This window comes from Lachnellula hyalina, assembly GCF_007821495.1.
Source record: "Lachnellula hyalina strain CBS 185.66 chromosome Unknown contig00224, whole genome shotgun sequence".
Taxonomy (NCBI): Eukaryota; Fungi; Ascomycota; class Leotiomycetes; order Helotiales; family Lachnaceae; genus Lachnellula; species Lachnellula hyalina.
In genome coordinates this window covers 18576-41858 of record NW_022157338.1, presented here as the reverse complement: position 1 = coordinate 41858, position 23283 = coordinate 18576, and the positions used below count along the sequence as shown (strand labels likewise).

The 23283-nt window shown below is 48.2% G+C and overlaps 5 protein-coding genes across 5 annotated transcripts; 2 read left to right on the top strand and 3 right to left on the bottom strand.

Moving 5' to 3' along the window:
* Nucleotides 1-1448: 1448 nt before the first annotated feature.
* Nucleotides 1449-2050, bottom strand: LHYA1_G008667 (uncharacterized protein; the record flags this gene model as incomplete). The annotated part of the gene is made up of 2 exons (XM_031153587.1): nt 1449-1778; nt 1835-2050. The coding sequence occupies 2 exons, from the start codon at nt 2048-2050 to the stop codon at nt 1449-1451; spliced, it is 546 nt and encodes a 181-aa protein (XP_031001634.1).
* A 2861-nt stretch (nt 2051-4911) lies between these two features.
* On the top strand, nt 4912-8327 carry klf1_2 (Zinc finger protein; the record flags this gene model as incomplete). Its single annotated transcript, XM_031153586.1, has 5 exons — nt 4912-5261; nt 5315-6274; nt 6328-6668; nt 6724-6876; nt 6928-8327. The coding sequence occupies 5 exons, from the start codon at nt 4912-4914 to the stop codon at nt 8325-8327; spliced, it is 3204 nt and encodes a 1067-aa protein (XP_031001633.1).
* An 8758-nt stretch (nt 8328-17085) lies between these two features.
* LHYA1_G008665 (putative MFS-type transporter protein) lies at nt 17086-18831 on the bottom strand (the record flags this gene model as incomplete). Its single annotated transcript, XM_031153585.1, has 3 exons — nt 17086-18252; nt 18303-18686; nt 18739-18831. The coding sequence occupies 3 exons, from the start codon at nt 18829-18831 to the stop codon at nt 17086-17088; spliced, it is 1644 nt and encodes a 547-aa protein (XP_031001632.1).
* Nucleotides 18832-19767: 936 nt separating this feature from the next.
* On the bottom strand, nt 19768-21972 carry PRD1 (Saccharolysin; the record flags this gene model as incomplete). The annotated part of the gene is made up of 3 exons (XM_031153584.1): nt 19768-20711; nt 20758-21199; nt 21253-21972. The coding sequence occupies 3 exons, from the start codon at nt 21970-21972 to the stop codon at nt 19768-19770; spliced, it is 2106 nt and encodes a 701-aa protein (XP_031001631.1).
* Nucleotides 21973-22108: 136 nt separating this feature from the next.
* Nucleotides 22109-23201, top strand: LHYA1_G008663 (uncharacterized protein; the record flags this gene model as incomplete). The annotated part of the gene is made up of 2 exons (XM_031153583.1): nt 22109-22211; nt 22552-23201. The coding sequence occupies 2 exons, from the start codon at nt 22109-22111 to the stop codon at nt 23199-23201; spliced, it is 753 nt and encodes a 250-aa protein (XP_031001630.1).
* Between the last annotated feature and the right edge of the window lie 82 nt (nt 23202-23283).

Sequence of the window (23283 nt, the reverse complement as noted above, 5' to 3'; positions counted from 1 at the left end):
CGCCTCCAGCACTGGGCCCAGCACCTTGATCAAAGGCAGCAGCGCCATATTGGTCCCATGCTGCTTTCTTCTGCGGGTCCGTGAGCAGCTCGTAGGCGGATTGGGCTTCTGCGAATTTGTCTTTGGCGGTCGGGTCCTTGTTTGTGTCGGGGTGGAACTTTTTGGCTAGGCCATAGTATGCTTTCTTGATATCGCCTGCGGAAGATCCCTTGTCGACGCCGAGGACTGTGTAAGGGTTCTTGGTTGCTAGGTGGCGGGATGTTGCGTGGAAGGCCTTTGGGGTCATGTCAGTCTCTACATAGGGGGTTTGAATGTTGAGTTGGATGAAGACTCACTCTTTTCTGTGTTGTCCCTGAAGTTTTTTGAGCTGGCATTAATAGCTTTGAACGCGGCGATCGAGCGGGTGCAGTGCATATCGATCGAGTTTGCGTATTCGAGGCATCATTGCGGAAGCATTGCGGTCGGGATGTCTGGGTAGGACATACGATCCGGGTCGTTGCGGCAGCTTTGGTGAGAAGGCTTGTTTTACCAGCGTTCATGGTGTTGTATTTTCAGTTCATTGGTGCCAATCTATAGTTCCTATTATACTCAGACTCTGGTGTCAGTCGGGGGTGGATGGATTGGCGTTGATGTGGTTTGTATTTTAAGTGAGTATTAAAGTTGACATGTTATGATCAGGGCAGAAGTAACTTTTTTTTTTTGAGTCGCCGCTGATTGGATGAAGATTGGCTCTAAACCCCGAACGCGGGAGAGGTTTCTGGAACACTCTCAGCCTCAGCCTCGGTCTTTAAATTTTGTATTACCCAATATACATCTTTTACGAAGTATTAATGTGAACCGTGTATTTGTTATTTATGGCTCTTCTAGATTTATCTCCGTTTCATATGAATGATAGAAAGTTAAATTGTATCACTCTTTCTGAGGTAGAAAATTACCTCCCTAGTCACAGAAGTGTTGGAGGTGATATAAAGCTATAATCCCTCACCTATTGAGAAACAATGGAGGTGAATAAGAGGAAGTCAGCCAACGTTTAATGAGAACATCTCTTGACGTTATGGAGCATGGATCTTTTTAAGGTGGTGGTTGTGTTATAGCGGAACAGCTGCCGTGAATTCAAGGTCACTTTCCTCAGCCTTCATACTGGCGCGTAAAGTGTCCAACCACGCGTTTAACCGCGATATATGTAAATATACTAGGCAATTATAAATTGGTAATGACTTTGTTGTATTCATTAAGAAGTCGTGATGCCGCTAAGAATTTAATTTGGGTATCGTCCTTGCTAGAACGCCATATTACGCCAATTTCACTTCCCAGCCCAACGCAATACCTAGCACAATCCAGCAACATCAATGCCACCGAGGTTCATATGGGGCCCCCTATTAACATTGGGTTATTGTCGAGGGCGGTGAGGGTCAAATCGCATTCGAAAATTCTTGTCTGCAGAGCTATCAGTCTTTATTCCGCCACGATTCAGTTCTCTCCCAGGCAGATCTCAAAACAAACTCACCTTGAAATCGAACTTTGTACAGAAAATCCACCACAATCTCATTCTCCACGATCCCCATGTTGTTAAAATGTTTGCGAGCAGTATTCGCGAGTTGTTCGTGGGTCTGCCGCCTCTGTTCCTTCTTCCTAGCCATCGTGGGAGACATCCGCCCGATTGCTGATTGCGAGAGAATGAGTCGATTATAGGGCTTGTTGAAGGAAGACGGTGTATTTAATCGATAGCCGTATCGATAGTTGTTTAGAGTTGAGGAGTCGAAGCTTGCCCAGTCAATCTATTTGCAGAGCTGTCGTTAGTTAGAGAAGCTCTCGAGCAGGATTCACAGCTTACAGTTGTACTGGGAGCTGCTTCTGTGTTTCCTACAGCTGTGTTACTCTGTCCCGCTGAGATTACTTCACGTAGTGAACTTCCTCCTGCGACGATTCCGCCTACGCGTCGACCTTTGCCATTGGGAGCATTCGAGGAGTTTGGCCCAGCCTTTTCTTTTGTGCTCGACGCATCGGACCTGGAGTCGTCATGTTGGGGTTTAGATCTTGGAGGTGGCATGACGGATTGATGCAAGATTCTGCTGAGACACGGCCAAATTTGCGAGGTGATTGACAAGTGGTAGTGAAGTATTGGTGGTTCAAGGCGAATCCTAATGAATCCTCACCAAAGTCGCGACGCAGCCTCTTGCACGCGCACGCGCCACAGCCATAGGTAAAGTGGAGTGAGTGGTCTTCCCACTAGCCAAATCGTTTATCCGCTTCTTATCAAGCTATCACCTCGTGACTCTTCTCCAATTCTGTCCAAGCCTAGGTAGGTAGGGTAAGGTAGGGTAGGCTAGTTCTCTCTCTCTCTCTCTCTCTGCCGCTCATATTCTTCCCGTATCGTCGGCCTCTCCGCATCTTCAATAATCTCTTACCTTTCCTTTCCCATATCTGCGGCATTTTCTACCTTTATTACTACGCACGTTGATGCTTGGCGACCAGAAAATGAGATTTTCTCCAATTTCAAAGCACTGTCTCCCGTTTCCCTTTTCTATTGCGCCTGCATATTTACCATGCATGAACATAAGCCAAGGCGCCAGAGCGAGCATCTGATTGCTGCCCTGACGCCGTCTCGCAAATCAGCTTGATGGAAAGCTGGTCAGATGGAAAAGAAAAAGCTTGAAGGATTTTACCCCCGTCTCAGCCCCCAACCTCCCTCCTCTCCTCTCCTCTCCCCTCCCCAGACATCGGGATGGTGCATAACCGACCTCAGGTGAGATAAACCGAGCCAAAGAGAGAGGTTTCTACAAAAGCAGTTACATGCATTAAAGCCATGCATTCCCGGCTGCTTGGACTTTCTGCACGTAGTAATGACCTGCGCGGCGAAGCATTTCTCTTCCTTGCAATTTTCCCCATGCTTTTCAAAGCCTCGTGGGGTAGATGGAACTGCTGCTTTTCTTTCTGGTAAAGTCTAAGGGAGCGGAGAAGCTCTAAACAATACGGAAAGGGCAAATTCGCTGGTTTAAGTTATCTTGGTCCAGGCCTCTCCTGGTGCAATCTAGAACATTCATAAAGCAATGGCGAAAAAGCAAAGAAGAAACGACTAAAGCTGTCGGAGACAGCGGCAAGAGATGCGAAGACAAGACCAGTGACTTCTGGTGGGATTCAATATCAGTGTTACGACTTGTTGATGCAAAGGAAGTACCGTATCGTATAGACCTCAGAAATGAACCGACAAAGGGATGAGAAGAGGGAGGATTCAAAAATGCGGCTTTCGTGATACATCTTGGCTTTTATATCCGACCCGAATCCTAGACCCGGCTGGACTGATGGTGAAGTTGCGGTTTAACTCAACTCCGGGTCTACACAAGTAGGACAAGGAGGCGGCAGATGATGCCTGTGAGGTTTCTAATGCAGGCTAGAAGGACGGGAATCCGAGAAGGGTTTGCCCCTCTTCCGGGTCATGAGAAGGTTCTATAGACTCCCTATAGTCCGCCAGTAGTAGAGCGCCAGTCTTCCGTCTCTTCTCCTACAGTACATCGGAGTCAACCGAGTTTGCCCCTAGCAAGCCGTGGTTGGATGTCTGTGAGCTGCGAGCTGCGAGCTGCGAGCTGCCTCTTTTCCTTAAGGTGAGACCAGCCAGTACTAAGGTGTACCTTGCTACTTGGTACCGGACCCAACTTGACATACAGTAGCAAGACTCGACGAGAGATGGCTACTGTAAATAAACTTCGGATTCCCTCAGACGCCCCTCGCGCCTCTTGCGCTCTATATAAGCTTATACCCATTTAACCTACGGCTACTCCATGGCTGCCGTGTCTGCCGAGCCTACTGTGCGAAGTATCTAGGTACTCGACTATACCTAGTCCTGGTGGTTCCCGTACGCTACTACTGGTACAATCTACCTTGACCTTGACACTACAGACTAGAGTACGCACGCATCGCGCCGGCCCATACTTCTATGGGGTATATGCCCATGCCCCCATGCCCATGCCCACTGTTGACAGATCCTCAACCCGAACCTCGCCCATGAGCATAAGCATGAGCACGAGCATGAGCATGAGCCATCGTCCATCGTCCATCGCCCGTCCCCCATGCACCGTGCCAGATGCCCCCCGTCGCTAATGCCTGAACTCTTGCTTGCCTTCCGTAGCTAACTACCCTAAAGTCTCCATCTACTACTCTAAATACCCGTGTCGAGACCCCCTCCCCCCTCCCCCCTCCCCACAGCACGAGAAGCTTTTCCAGTCCCTCACGCACTCGTCGTACATACACTGATACATACATACCACTACCACTCTGCCTCACCTCTGCTCCGTACCTACTTCTCCACCTCCACCTCCACTCCACTCCACCACCCCTACCTACACCTCCTTTCTGTATCACGCTGGACAGAAGGCCTCCAGTTGCACACACTCGCACGCCTCGCGCATTCCCTCAGCGTTGTGTAAGCACTTGGCAGCATTCCGTAAGGTTAGGTTGGTTATACGACGACCCCGCGACAACCGCAATTCGGCCAAATCTACCTCCCAGTGTCTCTGCCGTCAGCCTTTGTACGGAGTAGAGACAACTCACCGGCATGACAGCGTCGAACTCGCAGGTCAATTGACCAGTTCCAGAGAGAAGTTGCGAGGAAGTCTGCTCGTATTTGCAGTGCCGCGCCAAGCGCCTCCAGGATAATCCTTATCTTCACTGTTGAAGCTGTCTGCTGTAAGTTTGGTGTTACCTGCCATCTTGCCTCGGATGATCGAGAAAGATCTGCGAGATCTGGACTTTAACCTCCAACTACAACTTTAATCTCTAACTACATCTTTCTGATTCAACACTATGTAGTAGATGTGATCAGCCCCTAGTCCTGCGCTTTGAAGGTCGAGGGCGGTCGAACCAGTTTGGTTTGTATTCTGCGCATTCGCCCGTTCACCAACGACACCCAGGACTATGACTTCAGTTCTCGCAGCGCAACCTCACTCGTTTCCTACGAAGAATATCATGTCACAGACTGATAGCCCTACCATGGCCCAGATACAAGACCCGTCTCTGCGACGCCGTCCAAAAGCAGAACCAGTCGTAGACAAAAGTCGCGGTCGACGTCGAAGCAGAGCTGAGAATGAAAAGGATGATACCGAAGCTGGGGATACTTCGCCCGTAGATGGCGATGGTGGTGAGGGGCATTCATCGGGGACGGATGGCCCTTCACGGAAGCGTCGCAGGAGTCGCAAGGGCTTGGACAAGAAATTTGAATGCCCTCAAGAAGGCTGCGGCAAGAGCTATTCCAGAGCAGAGCACCTGTAGGCTTTCTCCCTGTTTCATTGCGATGCACTGTTGACATGTTATTCGATAGCTACCGGCATCAACTTAATCACACTCCCAAGCAGATCTACAATTGTGACTTCCCGGACTGTACCAGAACATTCGTCCGGCAAGACTTATGTAACAGGCATAAAGATCGCCACACGGCAAAGGGATCTCAATTGCACAGGAAAGATTCTATGATGGGTCATGCCCATGCATCCCCGACGACCGATGCTGGGAAACCATTGTCCATGCACGGCTCAAACTCTCCTGAAGTCATGAGACCAGGCCTTTCCGGTATCAAATCACGCACTAATCAGCTCCAATATCAATCACCTCAGGAGATGAGCCCAAATCCATATTCGCCAGTCATCAACCAACAGCCTAGTACTTATTCTGGTACGGGTTCAGGTGCAGCGGAGATTTACACTCAATCTACTGCTTTCAAGCGCTCAAATAGCGATAGTATGTCTAGAGAGCACACCTCGACCAGTTCTGTGCCAAACAATCGACCTCAGCGTCATGCCAGCTTTGGTGTGTCGGATTGCAAGCCAGCTGAATTTTCAAGGCCAGCTCTACAGACAGCCGTGGGTCCTTACGGACTGCAGTCTTCTGCATCAAACAGTCAAAGTTATCCTCCACCTCAAGCTAGCCCACAAGGATATGTGAACCAACAAAATTTCACCCCATTCACTCTTCCTCCCCCGGGATTCTCAACGTCAGCAGCGAGTACACCAATAGTAACGCGGGAAACAGAGTCGACATATCCGACTTCTATGTCTACTGAATATTCCAATGACCCTATCCAGCATCAGCAATCAGGCCCTGATATGATGCTGCTGGACCAGATGACAGCACCCAATACGATGCCAGTGTTTGGTGGTGAAGGATACAACCGATCACCATTTGCAATCCCAGAAGACTTTGTGGCGTATCTGTTCAGCAACCAGCAACTGGAGAATGCTGCTTCACCTATGGGTCCGATGGGTCCCCAAGCTGGTTATGCGAAGTGAGTTCTCCTATACTTCATTTTTGAGGAACCTCTACTGACTGTATGCAAAGTTACCCGGATTCTGGAAACCAATACTATGCTCCATACTTTGCGAATGATGTCAACATGCCCGGGTTCTTTCCGCCAAATCAGCAACCACATCATCCCATGGCCGTCACTAGTCTTCTAGACACAAGTCTTCCAGAAACCGTCCTCTCTGAAGAGAAGAGCCAGCAGATTATCGATCTCATCAAAGAGCGATTCAACGAGACGGATCATGCACCAGTGGCGAGACAAAAGGAGGCCTTGCTTGAGGGCGATCGTAGTGAAGACAGCCACATGATGAGCCGGAAGATGATGCAGACTTATATTGGAAGCTACTGGGTCCATTTCAGCGCGCAGGTACCAATACGTGAGTCCCTTTACCCACTCTCTCTAACATTAAATGCTAATAATACACTGTTTAGTGCATAAGCCGACATTCTCGCCTGACAAGACACCGAATCTACTCTTAATAGCCATGATTGCTATTGGTGCTTCGTGTCTAGACAAAATGCATGGCTATGAAGTGACACAAGCTGGTGCAGAGCTGTCAAACTTCTTGGCCTGGCATCTGAGATGTAAGTTCACAGCAGTTAAGTAAAGCAGTGATACTGATACTTGATGTATAGGGGAGATCTTTAGCGATTATCATTTCCGGCCTCCGGCGAAATTATGGGTCTTCCAAGCTCTGCTGCTCTTGGAGCTTTATGAAAAGATGTATTCAACAAGAGCATTACACGAACGGGCCCATATTCATCATGCGACGACGATTACACTAATGAGACGCGGCAGCTCACTTATTGGTCGATCAGCTCTTGATTCCCCTCCCAGTGTACGAGATGATAAGCAAGGATTAAATGGATCTCGACACTCTTCTGCATCTGGAGCAAATACACCCGATGAATGGTGGAACCACTGGGTCACGAACGAGGCAACTCGCCGGGCAGCATTCGCAGCATTTGTGATTGATTCTACTCATGCAACAATGTTTGGACACTCGACGGTGATGGTAGCTCACGAGATGCGGCTCCCGCTTCCCTGCGACGAAGCGTTGTGGAATGCGACGAATAGCGCTGAGGTTGGACGCATTGAAGCAGGTCTACATGCCAACGGGGTAAAACCAATTTCGTTCCTAGAGGGTCTTAAGCGGACTTTGAATGCACAGGAAGTGCGGACGAACTCTTTCGGCAGATCGATATTAATGGCCGGGCTTTTGAGTGTAAGTTGGCATATGAACCAACGAGACTTGCAAGTCAACTCTCTTGGGGTTTCACAAGCACTCGGTGGACGAGACAAGTGGCGTGGATCACTAACACGGGCATTCGATCTCTGGAAGCAAGATTTCGACCGCTCTTTGTTGCGAAAAGCAGACAGCGTTCCAGGTCCTTACATGCACCCCGAAAAGAAGGAGGAGAACGCAATCTTTCAAAGCCGAACGGTCCTCCACCACCTTGCCCACATGGCTATGCACGTCGACATTGTCGATTGCCAGATCTTCGCCCGCGCAAAACGCCTCCTAGGCCGCACAATTGGCGCGCAAGATCTCAATAGCGCTCAACGCCGCATGAAAGACACCTGGGCACCGACGGCAAAGGCCCGCGACGCAACCTGGTACGCACTCCGATTCCTATGCAGCGTGCTGGTCCCCGAAGAATCTACGTACCCTGGTCAGGACCCTGCCTTTGACTACTCGGCGCGCGACGATGTGCTCATGAACCGGCCTTGGGTCATGTATTTCGCGGCTCTCATTGTGTGGAGTTATGGCTTTGCTCTCGAAGGACCTTCAACGCAGCCTATCCCCGCACATTACAATTTCGACGCGCAGGTCCAGGATATGCGGACGTATCTGAGGAGACTCGGCGGGGTGAGGAGTCCCGAACAACTCAAGGACGTAAGGGGTTTCAATGGATGTAGTGGTATGCTCATGGTTCTACGCACGACATTTGAGAAGACTCGATGGGAGTTGCTGCATGAAGCAGCACTGTTGTTGAACAATTGTATTCAATTACTTGGTGGGGCCCAGAGTTGATCAATATTTATCAAACTCTCCGTGCCCGACGAGAATTTACGGGCCCGCGCAGTAGCTATATGGGAGGAAGCACTTTTAGTCATGACATGTTATGTTATTTTTTGTATATTGCATTGCAAGCATGAAGGGATGAGGCGACGCGTATGAGCATGATATTTTTCAAACTCACGTATAGTATATAGTAACTTGTTTGTATTTCTGTATTTTATGGGATTTGTTTGATGGGAAAGGAAGTTTAGCATTGCATGGTTTGCTGGGCGGACGCGGGTTATCAAAACTAAGGTACCTTGGGTATGGATGGAGGGGGGTTTTTTTTGCTGGTCTGGTCTGATGGCGAGCGAGCGGGCGGGCGGAAGGGTTGTATTCGAGTTGTATTCGAGTTGCATATATAGGTTTATACCCTGGATCTGAATGGCATGGATATTGAATGGAATGAATGCGACGGTTAGGTGCTGGTGGTGTGCGTGTGTATGTGTGTGCGTGAACAGAGATATGGAGGGCGGGTGCAGTAGCGAGGTTATTCAGGGGATATGTGGATGGAAATCATTTGCGGAAATATCACGTGAGTTTGCGATAAATGACGCGCGAGATCGCGTCCCTCGCAGAAGCAGAATAGGCGTGAATTGATCGTCCAATTCTAGCAATAATTAACAACTCCCTCTTTTCTATTCCACTCTCCTCTCCTCTACTCTCCTTCATCCTCTCAAACCAAAAATGGAGAAAATGTGCATCCTCTGCGCCTCGCCAACCAAATCCTGCGCATCATGCATTGCAAATCCGTTGCGTACTGCTCGCCTGAATGCCAGCATACGGATTGGGCTGTCCATAAACGCTGTGCAAGAAGATGAGGGGTTTTGAGGTGGGGAATCCGAGGCCCGTCGGTGGGAGGTTGGGCAGGTGCAAGCTGGACGAAGAAAGTCGGGAGCGTGCTGATAGTGCGAGAGGATGGAAAAGACCTCACGCCCAAGCAGGTGTGGGCTTTATCCGAGTACTGCGAGTTAGCTCTCGTGCCCAAGAATGACGGCCTCCTTGCACCTGAAGTTGCGGATTGCTTGAGCCGTGCTCTTGTCTTGTCGTTGTTGACGAGGGATTCGTAGGAGAGATATCTAGAGGGGTTTAAGAAGAAGATGGGAACTTCTGATGATGAGTGCACATGGGCTAGTGTTGTCTCTCCTTACAGCGTCTGATAGACATGGAGGCATTTGAGCAACGTTGGCCCTTGACGTTTGGGTATTCGAGGGATGATTTGCGGAAGCTGTCTGTTTTGGGAACAGGATTTGATTTAGAGACTAACCTTCACTCAGTACGTCATGTTGGATAGTCCTAGCATCTATCTGTCTTTACCCATAATCGAGTTTTCCGTCCACTTCACCGCCTGCCAGGCAATAGGTATCTAAGGTATTTCCAAGAAGCGTGTCGAGTTTTGCAGCCCCCGTAAGCGAGCTAAGCGAGCACCCCTTTTACTTCTAGGTCGTCTCTAGATACATAAAGAAGAAAGGCTCCTAGTGCATAGACAACAGTGGCATGTAATTTTTCATAGTCAGGGTAGCGTGGGAGTTTAAAGCTGAGGGACGAGAGTAAGTGCCGCGACTTATGTCGGGCATAGGGAGGCATGATGAAGAGCTAGAGGGTTGATGATTGATAGCCCTTTGTGGTGGTGGTAGTAGTAGTAGTGGTGGTTTTCAGTAGTGTTATAAGCTTTTTTAGGATAGGATCACCTTTAAAATCGACTCTTAGATTCATGAATAAACTGCATTTACAAGTAACCTAGTTTATTCGTGAATCGCTTAAATACTCACGAGTGACCTAAGCTACACGTGAATTTATACTAAGATTCATGAATCGCCTAGATCACGAATGAACCAGAACATATAAGAACACAGATTTCAACACACTTCTTGATAGACAAGTGTCCTAACATAAATGAGTCCTAGATGTACAGTACATATTCCTATCCGTGCAAACAGCAGACGCTCGCCCCAAGAAAAGTAAAGCAAGCGCAAACATCAATCCCTAATACTAGCTTCGAACACTCTCAGAGCCTCCGCCCTCCTTATCTTAGCTGCTTGCAAAACATCGAACATCTGACTAGTCAATGCACTTTCATCCTCGGCCGGAACCTGCTCGCCTTGCACAATCTCAAGATCGTTCCTGATATCCACTCTACAGTCATGTACGGCCCTTTTGAGCTTCACTCTAGTATCGACTAGCAATGTGGAAAGTGAATTGTTAAACTGGTCCCGGATGAACTTGAATAGCTTGGGGATTCTCTGACGCGCGTCCCCGGAGATCTGTATCTGCAGACGCTGGATCCGCCGTTGTTTCACGCCGCTTCCATAGTCCATATCTTCGTACATGGGACGCATGTGTTGCATGGTATAGGATGCTCCGTGGGCTCTTAAGAGATCGTGGAAGATGATCCTGGATGATGGCATTGGTATTAGCTGATCTCCTTTTGTTCGGGTAGGGAGACTCGACTTACTCAAGCTCGTCAATGAACCAGTCAGAGATGTTGTCGATTTCATATTCAAGATCTCGCTCGCGTCGGGGGAAGGTTGCTATAAAATCCTCGGCTCCTTGGAATTCTGCCGTCGTTGCTTGTTAGCTCTCTGTAGCAAGGGGATGTGATTTCTCATCGTCGCACCACTTAGTCTCCTAGGTATTGCAGACAGACTCTCTTTAGTGGAATCATTAACAGCGGCCAAAATTCTTTCGCTCTCTGTAGTAAAGGGCTCTTCAATCGGCCCGATATCATTCACCATCGCTTGGATGATCTCTTCGTTCCAATTAGTGTATGACCGACTGGCGGTTCTATGAGCCCCCTCTTTTCCCCAGAAAGCAAGAAACGTTTCTGTATCTCGTTAACATGGTTGATATTGGGACGAGTGTTCACAATAATATCTTACGATGAGGCCACTGCGATGGTTAGTTAGCATTAGCTCAGAGAGAATGTTGATTATAATTGCTCACTCCTTGATATCTCGAAACAACCACAAGTGCTGCAGCTTCCCACCGGTTTATGCCTCGGGCTGTATCATGATCAGCTTACTTCTATTCCAGGGCGTCGAAAGGGGGCCGGACAAAGCGGTCGCTGCAACATTTGCGTTTTGGCAGTGGCTAGCTCTGCGTCACCGGTCTCAACAGAAGTGTTAAATCTCTGTATGCGCATTAGCTGCTGCTCATTTTTAATGCACTGTTTCCCTTACCCTCTTGAGCTGCGTTTGCAATTCCTGCACGAATCCTGGCGCTGCTGTTTGGCTCGCGGCCAGCTCCACAACACTTGCATTAAGCCACAATTCTGTCTTCTCGAGCAAGGCCACTAAGCTCGTCCTGAGAAAGTGTTTCGTCTCCAGGATATGGGACTTGGATGGGATTCCTCGGATGAAGTCTCGTAGTTCGAGAATGCCCGAGCTTTGCTCTTTTTGGTCTGCAGCCAACATATTGTCGTTGCGAACAGCTGAAGAGCGTCGGCCATTACGTGCACCTTGCGGAATATCCGCCCGCATTTCGTTAGCTTCCCGATAATACTTATTGGATACGCAAAACACGTAGACTGTTCTGGTATGTCTTTGGGCCGCGTAATGTCTCAAGAGAAGTCTTTTAACGTGCTGATTGCGAGCTGAAATGAAGAAACTTTTTCGTCTGCTTTGATATAAGCATGAGGTATTAAACAGAGATCAGTGGATAATACTTCGCATCTAGTTGTTTACAAGGCAGACCGTCCTCTTCTGCATACTTAACCTCGAGTTTCTGACGCTTCATAGTCTCAGTGTTGAATTCGGCTGTGTGTGGACAGTCTCTCAGGATCTCTTTTTCTTCTCCCAAATCCTAAGTGTGTTAGTGGTAAAATTCAGACAAGTGGAATACCTTACTTGACAAACCTCTGACTTGGTACAAATGATGGCTACATTCTGTGATCTCCTTAGGCCGCTAAAGTTTCTGCCTAATTGTCGAACGATGACATCTTCTACGCCCTGGTTCGTCGCTGCCCGACCAATATCGGTCACGACGAATACCTCATCGCACTGATACAGTCTTATTTCGGCAATTCTGACTCGTGCCGAGTTCACGTCGCGGAAACCTTGCAAAATCAGTATAGACGCGCGATGAATTAGGCGGAATTATAGAAGTCTCCTACCAGGCAAGTCCACAAGCACGATACCATTCTGCAATACTGCAGCATCCAGGTAGATACTATAATTTGAAGTCAGTACCGCCGAAGAGAGTTGAGCTCGCAACATACCGGACTACTTTGATAAAGGGCCACATCCACTGGCGCCAGAAGTTTTCAATCTGTATGGTACAGTCCCCCACTATGCCAGCTGTTAGGATGGCAACATTGGTGGTATTGAAGCCTGCGGGCCATGTTATATCATCTCTCCAGTCGAATACCCTTCGGATTATCTCCTCTGTGGAGATGAGTGCGTTCTGAAATAATGCTTCCGTGCAGCCATGATTCTCAAATGCAGCTGTGAGGGTATCCCAAGCCACACCTGCTTGCTTGCGTTGTTGCTCTACTTCACCACTCTCAGCTCCTTCATCGTCATTCTGGTCTCGAAGGTGGTAACGCCTGTAGTCCAGAACGCTTTGGCGTAACAAATCATCTATCTCCGGATTTCCCATGCGTTCAACCTCGACTGTATAAGCTGCGCTGTCGGTCTCTCGCTTTTTCCGGTATTCATAAACGGCTGTTGTGCAAGCACTCCCACCCCCAGACTGTTCTAGTTAGATAAATAATCTCGTCAGTGAAAGTTTACTTACTGTTTTTGCAAGATCTTCTTGGCCGAGCAAGGAATTGATCAAACTGCTTTTACCTATGTCAAAGTCAGATGAACAGCGCGCGTGAATACGATTCTGTACAATGGTACTTACCAACACCAGAATCTCCAACTAAGCCTACTGTAAATTCAGCGGGGAATTGATAGTTTCGCAGCTCTTCCGCTAGCGAAACAACCTGATGAAGATTTGACTGTTCGTTGTCTGCTAAGGAGCTCCGTCTCAAAATGTTTGCCAGGGACTCGCCGATATCCTTGCCTTTGCTCACTGCAATTTGTATATGTTGATCGTTATGCTCATTCGTGGTGGCAGGACCGTTAGACGTAGGCCTGACTGGCAAAAGTGTTTGAAGCGGATTTGATGAACCGCTTGGTCCCCCATGCTGTGTCATGATTGATCACTTAGCTGCTGATGCGCGATTTCTGCTATGATGAATCAAAGTATTGTAGCTCAGCAGAAAAAGAGAGAATGTGGAGTATGGAGATTGAAATACTAGAAATGAAATTGTGAGGTCTTCGATCAGACTTCGAAGGGAACATCCGCTACTTATGAAGAAGGCTGTGGGCTGTGCCCCACGTAGTGCATGTCCGTATCTGCAACTTTTTGCGATCCTTGTAGCAAGTTGTTGGTTCTTCAGCAAAAGGAAGTAACCAACATCCTCAGCCTCGTGGGGGCTCGCAAATCTACAGGGATTTAGAAACAAGTTTTGTCGCAAGGCAGATTTTGACCAGCATCACCGAATACAATACTGTCCCCATCGGTTCTCTTAAGCTCTTTGACGCGTGCGCTAAGGGTCTAGCATTGTTCTCCAATTGACTTGTATGTATAGGCGCTGAGCAATGGAAAAGGGGCCCGGTCATGAGGCCGCTTGTTTGAACTTTGAAGCCACTGCGACCTTCTCGTACACGCCCGCTATAGTGGATGTTTCTCTATCCCATTTGGTCATGATCTGTTTGAAATGACCGAAAACGGCGTGTATGCTGTCTTGTATGTGTGGGAAGGAAGGCGTTGTGCATGCCCCGAAGATCCGAGTTGATGTGCAAACCCTACGCGATAGCTAAGCTTATTTCACCACGCTAGGCCTCCTCTAACACAGCTAATATGTGGAATGGTTCGCGTTTAGGAGGTGAAAGATGACCTGAATTGAAGTGAGACTAAAGAAGGAAGAAGGAGAGAGAGTGTGACCTCAGATGAGACCCCACTCTAGTCTCCCTCACTACTGACTAAGCATACAGATGCCTCAGGCCCTCCACATAATATAAGCATACTAGGATAATTTCATATCTTTCCATTTCATAGAATTAGCTTTCCTTACTATTTTAAAAACCGCAATACTCTAATACCTCGCAATTCCACTTCTCAATCCGGCAACTAATCAATCTATCCACTTTGTGCCCAGCACGAAGCCAAAGTCGAACTTGAGATATTTGGGGAGAATGCCTCACTCCATATGAGACATTTTACGAATGAATTCGCACTACGACTTCCAACTAACCAAGAAGTCCACAATTTGGGGAAGAAATCAATAAAGTACGGTCATAAACTTGTTCGAGTCGGTCCTTGCATTATTAAATATGGCCTAGCTATATCGCTAACGCGATTGAAGGAGAGAATCTCCGTACGCACGTTATTAGAGAATGGAGATATATGGCATTAGCTGCTTGTGGTAAGCAGAGTGATGATTATTTTACGTGAATGGGTGAGAGTTTAAAGTTCTTTTTGATCGAGTTTGTATAGATTTATAGAAAGTTCAAATCTAAAGATATTTTTGCCCACTCTCCCTCCAACTTGTTAATACTTGCAAGTTCTGAAACCAGGCACAGTGGATTTACTAATAACACCACCAACAAAATATCCCCAAATTTAGGCTCAGTCTTCATTTCAAAACTTCCATCCTACATCAAGAAAGTGAGAACACCGAAAACTACGCTCTCCGCGGCTTTAGACCCAATGGCTTCTCAGAATACGATTTCGATGGGGAATTTGGGCCGATTTCCCGCGGAAATCCGCATTATCATATGGGAACACCTATCGAACTCCTGGGCTCGACATGAATACGAAACCAAGCAGCTGCAGGACGGATCTGTTAGTGATGAATATCGGTCATTTTACTGGCAAAATATGTAGAGTTTGCCGCTTTCGCTTCAAATATCTATTCATCTTAGTAAAAAATACCACAAACTTGACAAAATAAAGAATGACGAAATGACGAAATGATACCGCCTCATCAACAGTCAACTCCAGCTTCCACGTGGTAAAACATAATATCTCAATCGTTGTCTTGCGGTAAAATAGTCAAGCAAACAAATCTTTTTCTGTCAACTACGTACTGTAGCCAACTCCACATCCCACCACATCACTTCCCAACTCCAACCTCAGCACGCTTTACTTCCAGTTTTCGAGACATCCTTCAAGACACAAGTCGATGGCTCTTCAAATTGCAAAGTTTTTCTTCGTTCAAAGCTCGCAAACAGTCGCTGATGTGGATTTTGTAGCGGCGTTTCCGGTAGCCGCCGCAGTTGATACATTTTCCGTGGATAGTGACGCTGTGTGTGTGGCTACAGCTACGTATTTCGAGATTTGGTTCTGGCATGATGATGGTGGAAGTGGTCTCTGTCAAAGTGTGAGTCTGTGAGGAGTTGGGTGAGGTGTTATATAGGTCAATAGCAGTACATGGAACATTCTCCAATACCCTGTTATTCACAACTTTTGAAGAGATAATCACATACAAGTATCAAGCAACCAAGGATGTAAAGAAATAAAGGCAATATTCGATAGAAAACTTTCACCACAATAATTCTACCACGCTTCATGGTCCTCACCAAAGGACGTCATCTCCTAATCCTACTATGCTATAGGGTTAAGATTCAAGGAATGGATGTGTGGTCATATTAAAGAAGCATAACTATACATCGCCGTTAATCACTGATTTGTCTACGGGGACTGAGCCCATTTGTGTTATGTAGTCGATAATACCAAGGTTAAAGAGTGACGTAAAGCCAGCCAGATCATTATAAGCTGATGTACATGGCTAGTCAAAAAAAAGAGCTATACTAATGTTTTATATTATATTATACTATATATAGAAAGAAGTCCAACTAACTAAAGTCTCGGGTTTACTTTTCTATCCAAGCCTAGTTCTCCATCTCCATTCTACCCAGAATATCAGGAATAATTCTCTTTACTTACGTTTCTCTGTCTCTCTTTCTGGATCACACACACACCCATCATCACGAACATTTCGAACACGTCAACCACGCCAATTTACATTTCGGACAAGCCAAATCCTCATCTTTTATTGTCGACTTAGACGTGGAATGATTCGACGTGCTCGCCTTGACACCCCTATCTGAGTGTTTCTCATCGGCCTGAGCAGCTACCCCGCCTGTAGGGGATTTCTCCGTCTGTTGGGTATCTCGTTTCGAGTTGTTGGTGGGGGGTTGTGAAGAGGGCATTTTGCTATCGGATGGAGCAGGATTTTGGGGTAAAGGTGGGCTTTTGAGAGAGTGGGAGTTGCGGTTTGGATTTTCGTGAAGGATTCTAAGAGAGAGGGGAAGGATTAAAGTATTTGTATGGAGTTAAGGATTACGGGGTAAGTGTCGTGACCTAGTTTTGCTGTCTACTTATTCATAGCAGACACATCAGGCAATGAATGAATAAATGGAAAGCTCCGGAGGGCAGGGAAGAGTGAGCAATCAACTCCGAATATTGCTGTTTAAACACCGTTTGAATTTCTGCAACGGGGTACTCGGGAATGAATGTTCTCTAATCACAGGCTCACAGCGTAGGTAACTGACATATTCGGACTAAATGTTATTCATTACTCATTACGACTCATAAGCTCCGTCCTGAATGCAAGGCCACATACCCACAGCGTGCTCAGCACAGCCTGAGCTAAACCATCACATGCATACATACATATCCAACTTACCCCCAACTCCCAACGCCTCTATCCCATTCCAACCCAACTCAACCCATCAACTCAAGCCTCAAAATAGCTATCCCCTTTCTTCAACTCTAACACATCCTGCCCGTACCCCCGCCCTCCGCTAACCCCCAGAACTCTAGCATCCAACCTCGCCACCCCTTCCCCCTGAGCCCACAACAAAGCCGCAACACTACTCCCAATAACAACTTGCACGACCGCCAGCGCGATAGCTGCATCTTTAAGCCCGGCTAGCATGTCCGCGCCGCTTTTGACCCAGAGCGGCATGCCGATGATGAAGATGCCTGTTAGGACGTCTTGGAGGAGCTTATGCGCGAATTGCAGCGCATTACTCGCACTTTCCTCTTCATCAAAATCTTCATCTTGTTGTGATTTAGATCCGAGAGCGGATGTGGCTGTGACTATAGAAACACCAGCTGCATTCACAAGCACAGCCCCTGCAACCAGCAACCCGAACAGCACAGACACGATCTGCAGCGAGAGATCCTGACCCTGGACATACAACGTAAACTGGCTTCCCTTGGCGCGGGTCGTGGACATGAGTTTGCCGTACGTGTACAAGCCGAAGGCGAGTGTGCCTGCGAAAGCGAGGATCAAGGCCGGGATGGCGATGAGGAAGGGCTGTGTATGTGCCTGTTTGGAGCGCGGTGCTCGAGGTAAGGTGAAAGAGGAAGCGGTGTAGAGGAGCAGGGAGAGGACGAGAGGAGCGATGAATAGGTAGCCGATGCGCGCGGGGAAGAGGAAGGTGGGCATGCTGCTGAAGAGGAGGGAGAGGGTTGAAGCGACGGCGAGTGCTGTTGCTGTTGGCGGGGCGGTGAGGAGGAAGGTGAGGATTGTGGTTGGTGCTGCTAGAGCGCGGAGGGGGCGCGTCATTTTGCTCTTGCTCGTGCTCGAACTAGGCGGAATGGTGAAGCGGAGGGTGGAGAGGTAGGATTTGAATTTCCCTGCTGAGGGAGCGGAGACGGTTGTTGTGTTAGGGGACTGCGAGGTCGAAGTGGAAGTGGAGGACCGGGAGAATGTTGTTTCGGGCGTGGCAAAGATGAGGAATACGATGGAGAAGGCTTGGATTATGTTTATGGCCATGATTTGGTTGCGGAAGCCTTGGTTGGTTTGCGAGAGGTAGCCACCGAGAATAGGGGTTCCCCACGTGAAGAAGATATTCGAGATGTTGTACAGTACCACATGACGGGATCGTTGATGGACCTTGTATCTGTCAGCAAAGATATATGAGAGAGATGCAAGGGAAAACACACGAAAAACATATCGTTGAAAGAAGTTAAAACCAACGACTCAAAAGCACCCCAAGCAACACCTTGAAATATCCTCGATACCATGAACTGAGCATAGCTCTGCTCGACATGCATATTCCAAATAGCACCAGCAAGCAAAAGTACCGAGCTTGTAAGATAGATTCCCCTTTTCCCAACCTTCTGCGCTAGAACCGTACTTCCCATCCCAGAAAATGCACCGATGATCAACGGCAGGCCAGTCAAGGCTGTCGCTGCCATATACGAGCAATTCAACTCTGTAGCAATGACGCCGTTTACCGTCACCAGTATCGTTTTCAGAATACCGATGACGGCGCCACCGAGGACAAGGGAGCCGAATGCGAGTTCCTTTTTCCATTGTGGCCAGTTCTGTCTTTACGTTAGTATTTAAATATTGTTGAACACAGGTATGAGAACAAACTAAAGGATCAAGAGGAGACTCGCTAGGTCGTGGGACCAGCTCCACGCCTGTATTCCTCCCCAGCATCGGTTTTCTACCCTCGACATTCGACATCGTGGAAGTGACTGAAGTATCCCGTGTATAAGTGATCTTCGGGACCTGAAGGCTAGACTCCATTTCAAACGGCAATTAAATATATAGAACAAAGAATCAAATGGTATCAAACCAACTAGGACAGCGAGTAAGGAATGTAACTTCAGGTCGCTCAGCGGACCGTCAAGAATGAAAGAATGAATACGTTGAATGAATTGGTCGAAGAAGAATAAGTTGGAGCAGAAGCAAGCAAAGCACCTCTAAGACAGTTGAGTAAAGTAAGACGCAAACGCATAAAAGCACCTGAGACGACACAAGCCCCAACGCATGAATAGAAACAAATAGAAACAATTTATGCAATGGCAGCTGTCAGTATTCAGATGACAGCTAGTAGGAAAGAAAGCATAAGCCGCAACTTCGTCCATCCGTTCTTCAATCCTTGATCGTCTGAAAGATCATCATCTGAGGGGACGGAGGAAACCTTATTCCGAAATAATCACCTATCAATTCCCGAATCCTGAAGGATTTTGCATTCGTGCATTAAAATGACAGTCTGGGGTTGGTTCTGAAACGGAATGAGACTTGGAGTGTGGAGGAGCCGTTTCAGGGTGCTAATAAGCGACAAGTCATGAATGCAAAACCTGGGGATTATCCAGCTTCGTGGCTGTGGGATTGACTGGAAAGATTGAGATCCAAGGAACGAAGGATAGAGAGGCGGCGCCACGACTTTAAATGGGGGCAGTCATGGTGGTTGGACTCACGTGGTTGATATATTCTGCTCTGGGTGGATGCCAAGGCTAAAAGGAGCAGGTGCTTCATATGTAGCAATACCTCTAGTGGCGATATCGCGCACTTTATCATCATCTAACTTACACCCTACGCCGTCCTATTACTCAAAGTCTTGCTCTACCACGCCATACATCAGCACATCCCAGCCCCAAAACTCAGTAGCAAAACCTACTTAGCCTTCAACCCCAAGTCTCTATAAAACGCCTCCGTACTCGGCTTACGTCCTAAGAAGTCCTCCAACGTCTTCATCTCTTCCTGACTTCCCCCCTTCTCCAACACCATATGCCTATACCTCCTGCCCTCCTTTCCATTCATCGGATCTTTCTTGAACACCGAGTAGAACATATCCGTACTGTAAACTTGACTACTCAAGTAACCGTAATAACCAGCATCATAGCCCCCGATCAGATGGCCGAAGGTCGCTTGGCCGCTGCCCCAATTACTTGGGAGGCCTAGCGCCTCGGGTCCTTTGATGCCGGCGATTTGCGTGCGGAGGTCATTGTAGAGTTCTGAGAGTCTGAAGGCCTCTGCCTCGGCATGGGATTTGGGAGTGTGTACTGTCATGTCGAAGATACCGAAATGCAGTTGGCGCAGATTGAACAACGCATCATTGACGTGCTTGACGCTAATTTGCTTCTCGATCAAGTCGTCGGGGATCTTCTCGCCGGTTATATAGTGGCTACTTAAAGACTTGAGTTGGGAGGGAGTCCAACACCAATTCTCGAGCATTTGAGAGGGTGCCTCCACAAAGTCACGGACGACAGATGTTCCGTGGAAACGGGAGTATTTGGTACGACCTGCAAGATCGTGGATTCCGTGGCCGAGTTCGTGGAAGAGAGTAACTACTTCGTCGTGCTTGAGAAGAGAGGGCTTGGATTCGGTAGGTTTGGAGAAGTTGCAGACAAGTGCTGTGGCGGGGTAGCGACGAGTGCCATTGGGGTAGTAGAAGCCGGGTTGGAGAGAAAAGTTTGCTGCGTGACCGTATTTTCCTGGGCGGGGGTGGAGATCGAGGTAGAGGTAGCCTACGAAAGCTCCGCCTTCTCCTTCGTCATCCCAGACGCTGAAGATTTTGATATCCTCATGCCAAGCAATATCCTCGGCTTTCCCAGATTCTGTGACCATTAGCAGCTGAGGGTGGAGAATTAGAAGACCACTTACCAGAAAGCTTAGTTCGTTCCTCACCCACCAACTCAACAAACACAAAGCCAAAGAGCTCCTGGAATATAGCAAGCATACCCTGAACAGTAGGCTGAAGAGGGAAATACTCTGCAATCTTGGACTCATCAATAGAAAACTCCTTCTCAACCATCATCCGTCCATAGAATCTCGAATCCCATAGATAATAATTTGCAGCATCGCTGGTGTCCAAACCTCTAGACGTCAGATCTGCTTTCTTAATCTCAAGCAAATGTGCAACCTCCTTGACCCCACCAGGAGTAAGCTGGACTCTCAAATCATCCAAGAACTCATTAACGGTCTCCGGGGTCTTGGCCATCTTATCCTCGATTCGGAATGCTGCATGATTGGGGTAGCCAACCAGTCTAGCAGCTTCGTCTCTCAGGATAATAGCTTCCTTGAAGAGGGGTGCATTTTCATTACACTGTAATATCAGCCTTATTCTCAGCCCATGGAAATTGAAAGGAGACGTTATACCTTGTTCTCATTCTCAATAAAAATCTTCTTCCTTGTCTCCGGATCCAGCGCAAATTTCAGCGCAGGGAACAGATCCGGATACTTGAAACTCAACCTCAACTTCCCCTCATTCGCCCCGGTGCCCTTCTCCAGCGTGGCCAATGTATCCTCAGGTACACCCTCCAACTGTTTATAGCTGAACCAAATCCCGCCATTCTCCTCATTCAGATTCTTCTGAAACTCAATTTGAATCTGAGACAGACGCATCTTGATCTCCTTAAACCGGTCTCTATCAGGCCCAGCAGGTATGCCCAGACCGTTGGTTATGTAGGATTTGCGTTCTTTCTCGAGAAGGCGTTGGGATTCGGGGTCGAGCGGGGCTTTCTTTTGAAACGCGGCGTCGACGAGCTTGAAGATATCTTCGCGCATTGAGGCTTCAATGCTAAAGGCGTCCATGATTTCCTCTGCTTTGGAAGAGGCATCACGGAGTTCTTGGGACGAGGATACTGCTTGGTAGAAACCGATGATACGAGACTCCAAACCGCCGGCATTCTCGTCTAGGGCGAGGGGCAGGACTACATTTTCAAAAGTGGCAGTCTCGGGGGTGACTTCGGCGGCGATTTTGTCTAGGAGGGTGCGTGAGGTTTCGCAGAGCTTCTTTGCGTCTTCGACGAGGGACGACGTTGTTGCTGTGAAGAGAGGAGGGGCCTGGGGAGGCTTTTGGTATTGGGATGGTGCCATGGTGCTGTTGACTATGGGTCTGAATTTGTAGGCGGAAGTGTAGGGCGAGGAGGAGGAGGAGGAGGAGGAGTATTTAAAGGGCCGGATTTGGGTGAACAACGAGGTCAATCGCGGACCCAGGCGAGTGGAAGCCAGGATGACTGAGATGGATGTGAATAGCAAGACAGACACCAAGAACCAACGGACGCGGAATGGAAGCGCCAGGATGGGAGGGGGTATGGGCGAGTGGAAGGACGCCCGTGAGTAATACGTGGATGGGTTGGAGAGGTGGGGTAAAGTGAGTGAAGTGAAATGAAATGTGTTGGTAAAGTTGTCGTCAATTCAACTGTTGTCCCGAGTGAAACAAACAGCTGGGCCGATGGGATATGATGCAGGGATTAGAAGGGCGGGGCTGGAATCTGGGGTCTTTCGGGATCTATTAAGCTTGCATCAGATCAGGTACAAGCAAGAATTTCTGTAAATAGCTTCACGTCTACGCTATACTTCTTCAAACTTGGGACTGTCACTTCAACAACTTATAGGTAGATTTGACAAATCGTATACAGGTAGGCTCAGCCTGCTAAATACTCACTCTCCAAGGGTACGAGCCATATCGACAAAAGTCCTCTCTCCCCAGCTCGCTCACATACCCCTCCTCAAACCAAACCAAACCAACCAACATGCCGCTCCAACCCCCCACAATAACAACCTACCACTGCCTTTGCACCTCCCTCCTCCTAGCCAGCACGCACACCTTCTCATCCCTCCCCCGCCGCTCAACTGGCACAGGCGCCCTCGACTCGGCCATAATCCTCCCCTTGCCGTCTGCCCCTACGAGTAGCTTGGAAGATGCGAACGCCAATGAGAACACAAATACAATTGTGAACGAGATGCCAGTAGAGGGCTATACGATTATACTAGGCATGATAAAGGCGACCAAACCGACGGTGGTTAGGAGGGAAGACGGCTTCGAGAAGAGGATGCTGTGGAGGTGTGTAAGGTGTGGTGTTGTGGTTGGGTATGAGATACTAGGGCAAGGATTGGGACTGGGAATGGGAGGGGGCGAGAAGATGGATCTAGATGTGGATGGTGGGGAGAAAGGCAAGGGTAAGGGGAAAGAAGGATATGAGGGGAGGATTATGTATGTGCTGCCTGGGGGGGCTACCAGTACCGATGTTATGAGGACAGGGAGAAAGGTTGGGGAGGGGGATGTTGATATACAGGCTGGGACTGTCGCTGCTTTCGAGTAGAGCATGTATGTGTAAAGATATGAATTCACCATAGCGTACGGCGTCAACTACAAGGCAGAAGGGAGAATATTTTCAATTACAA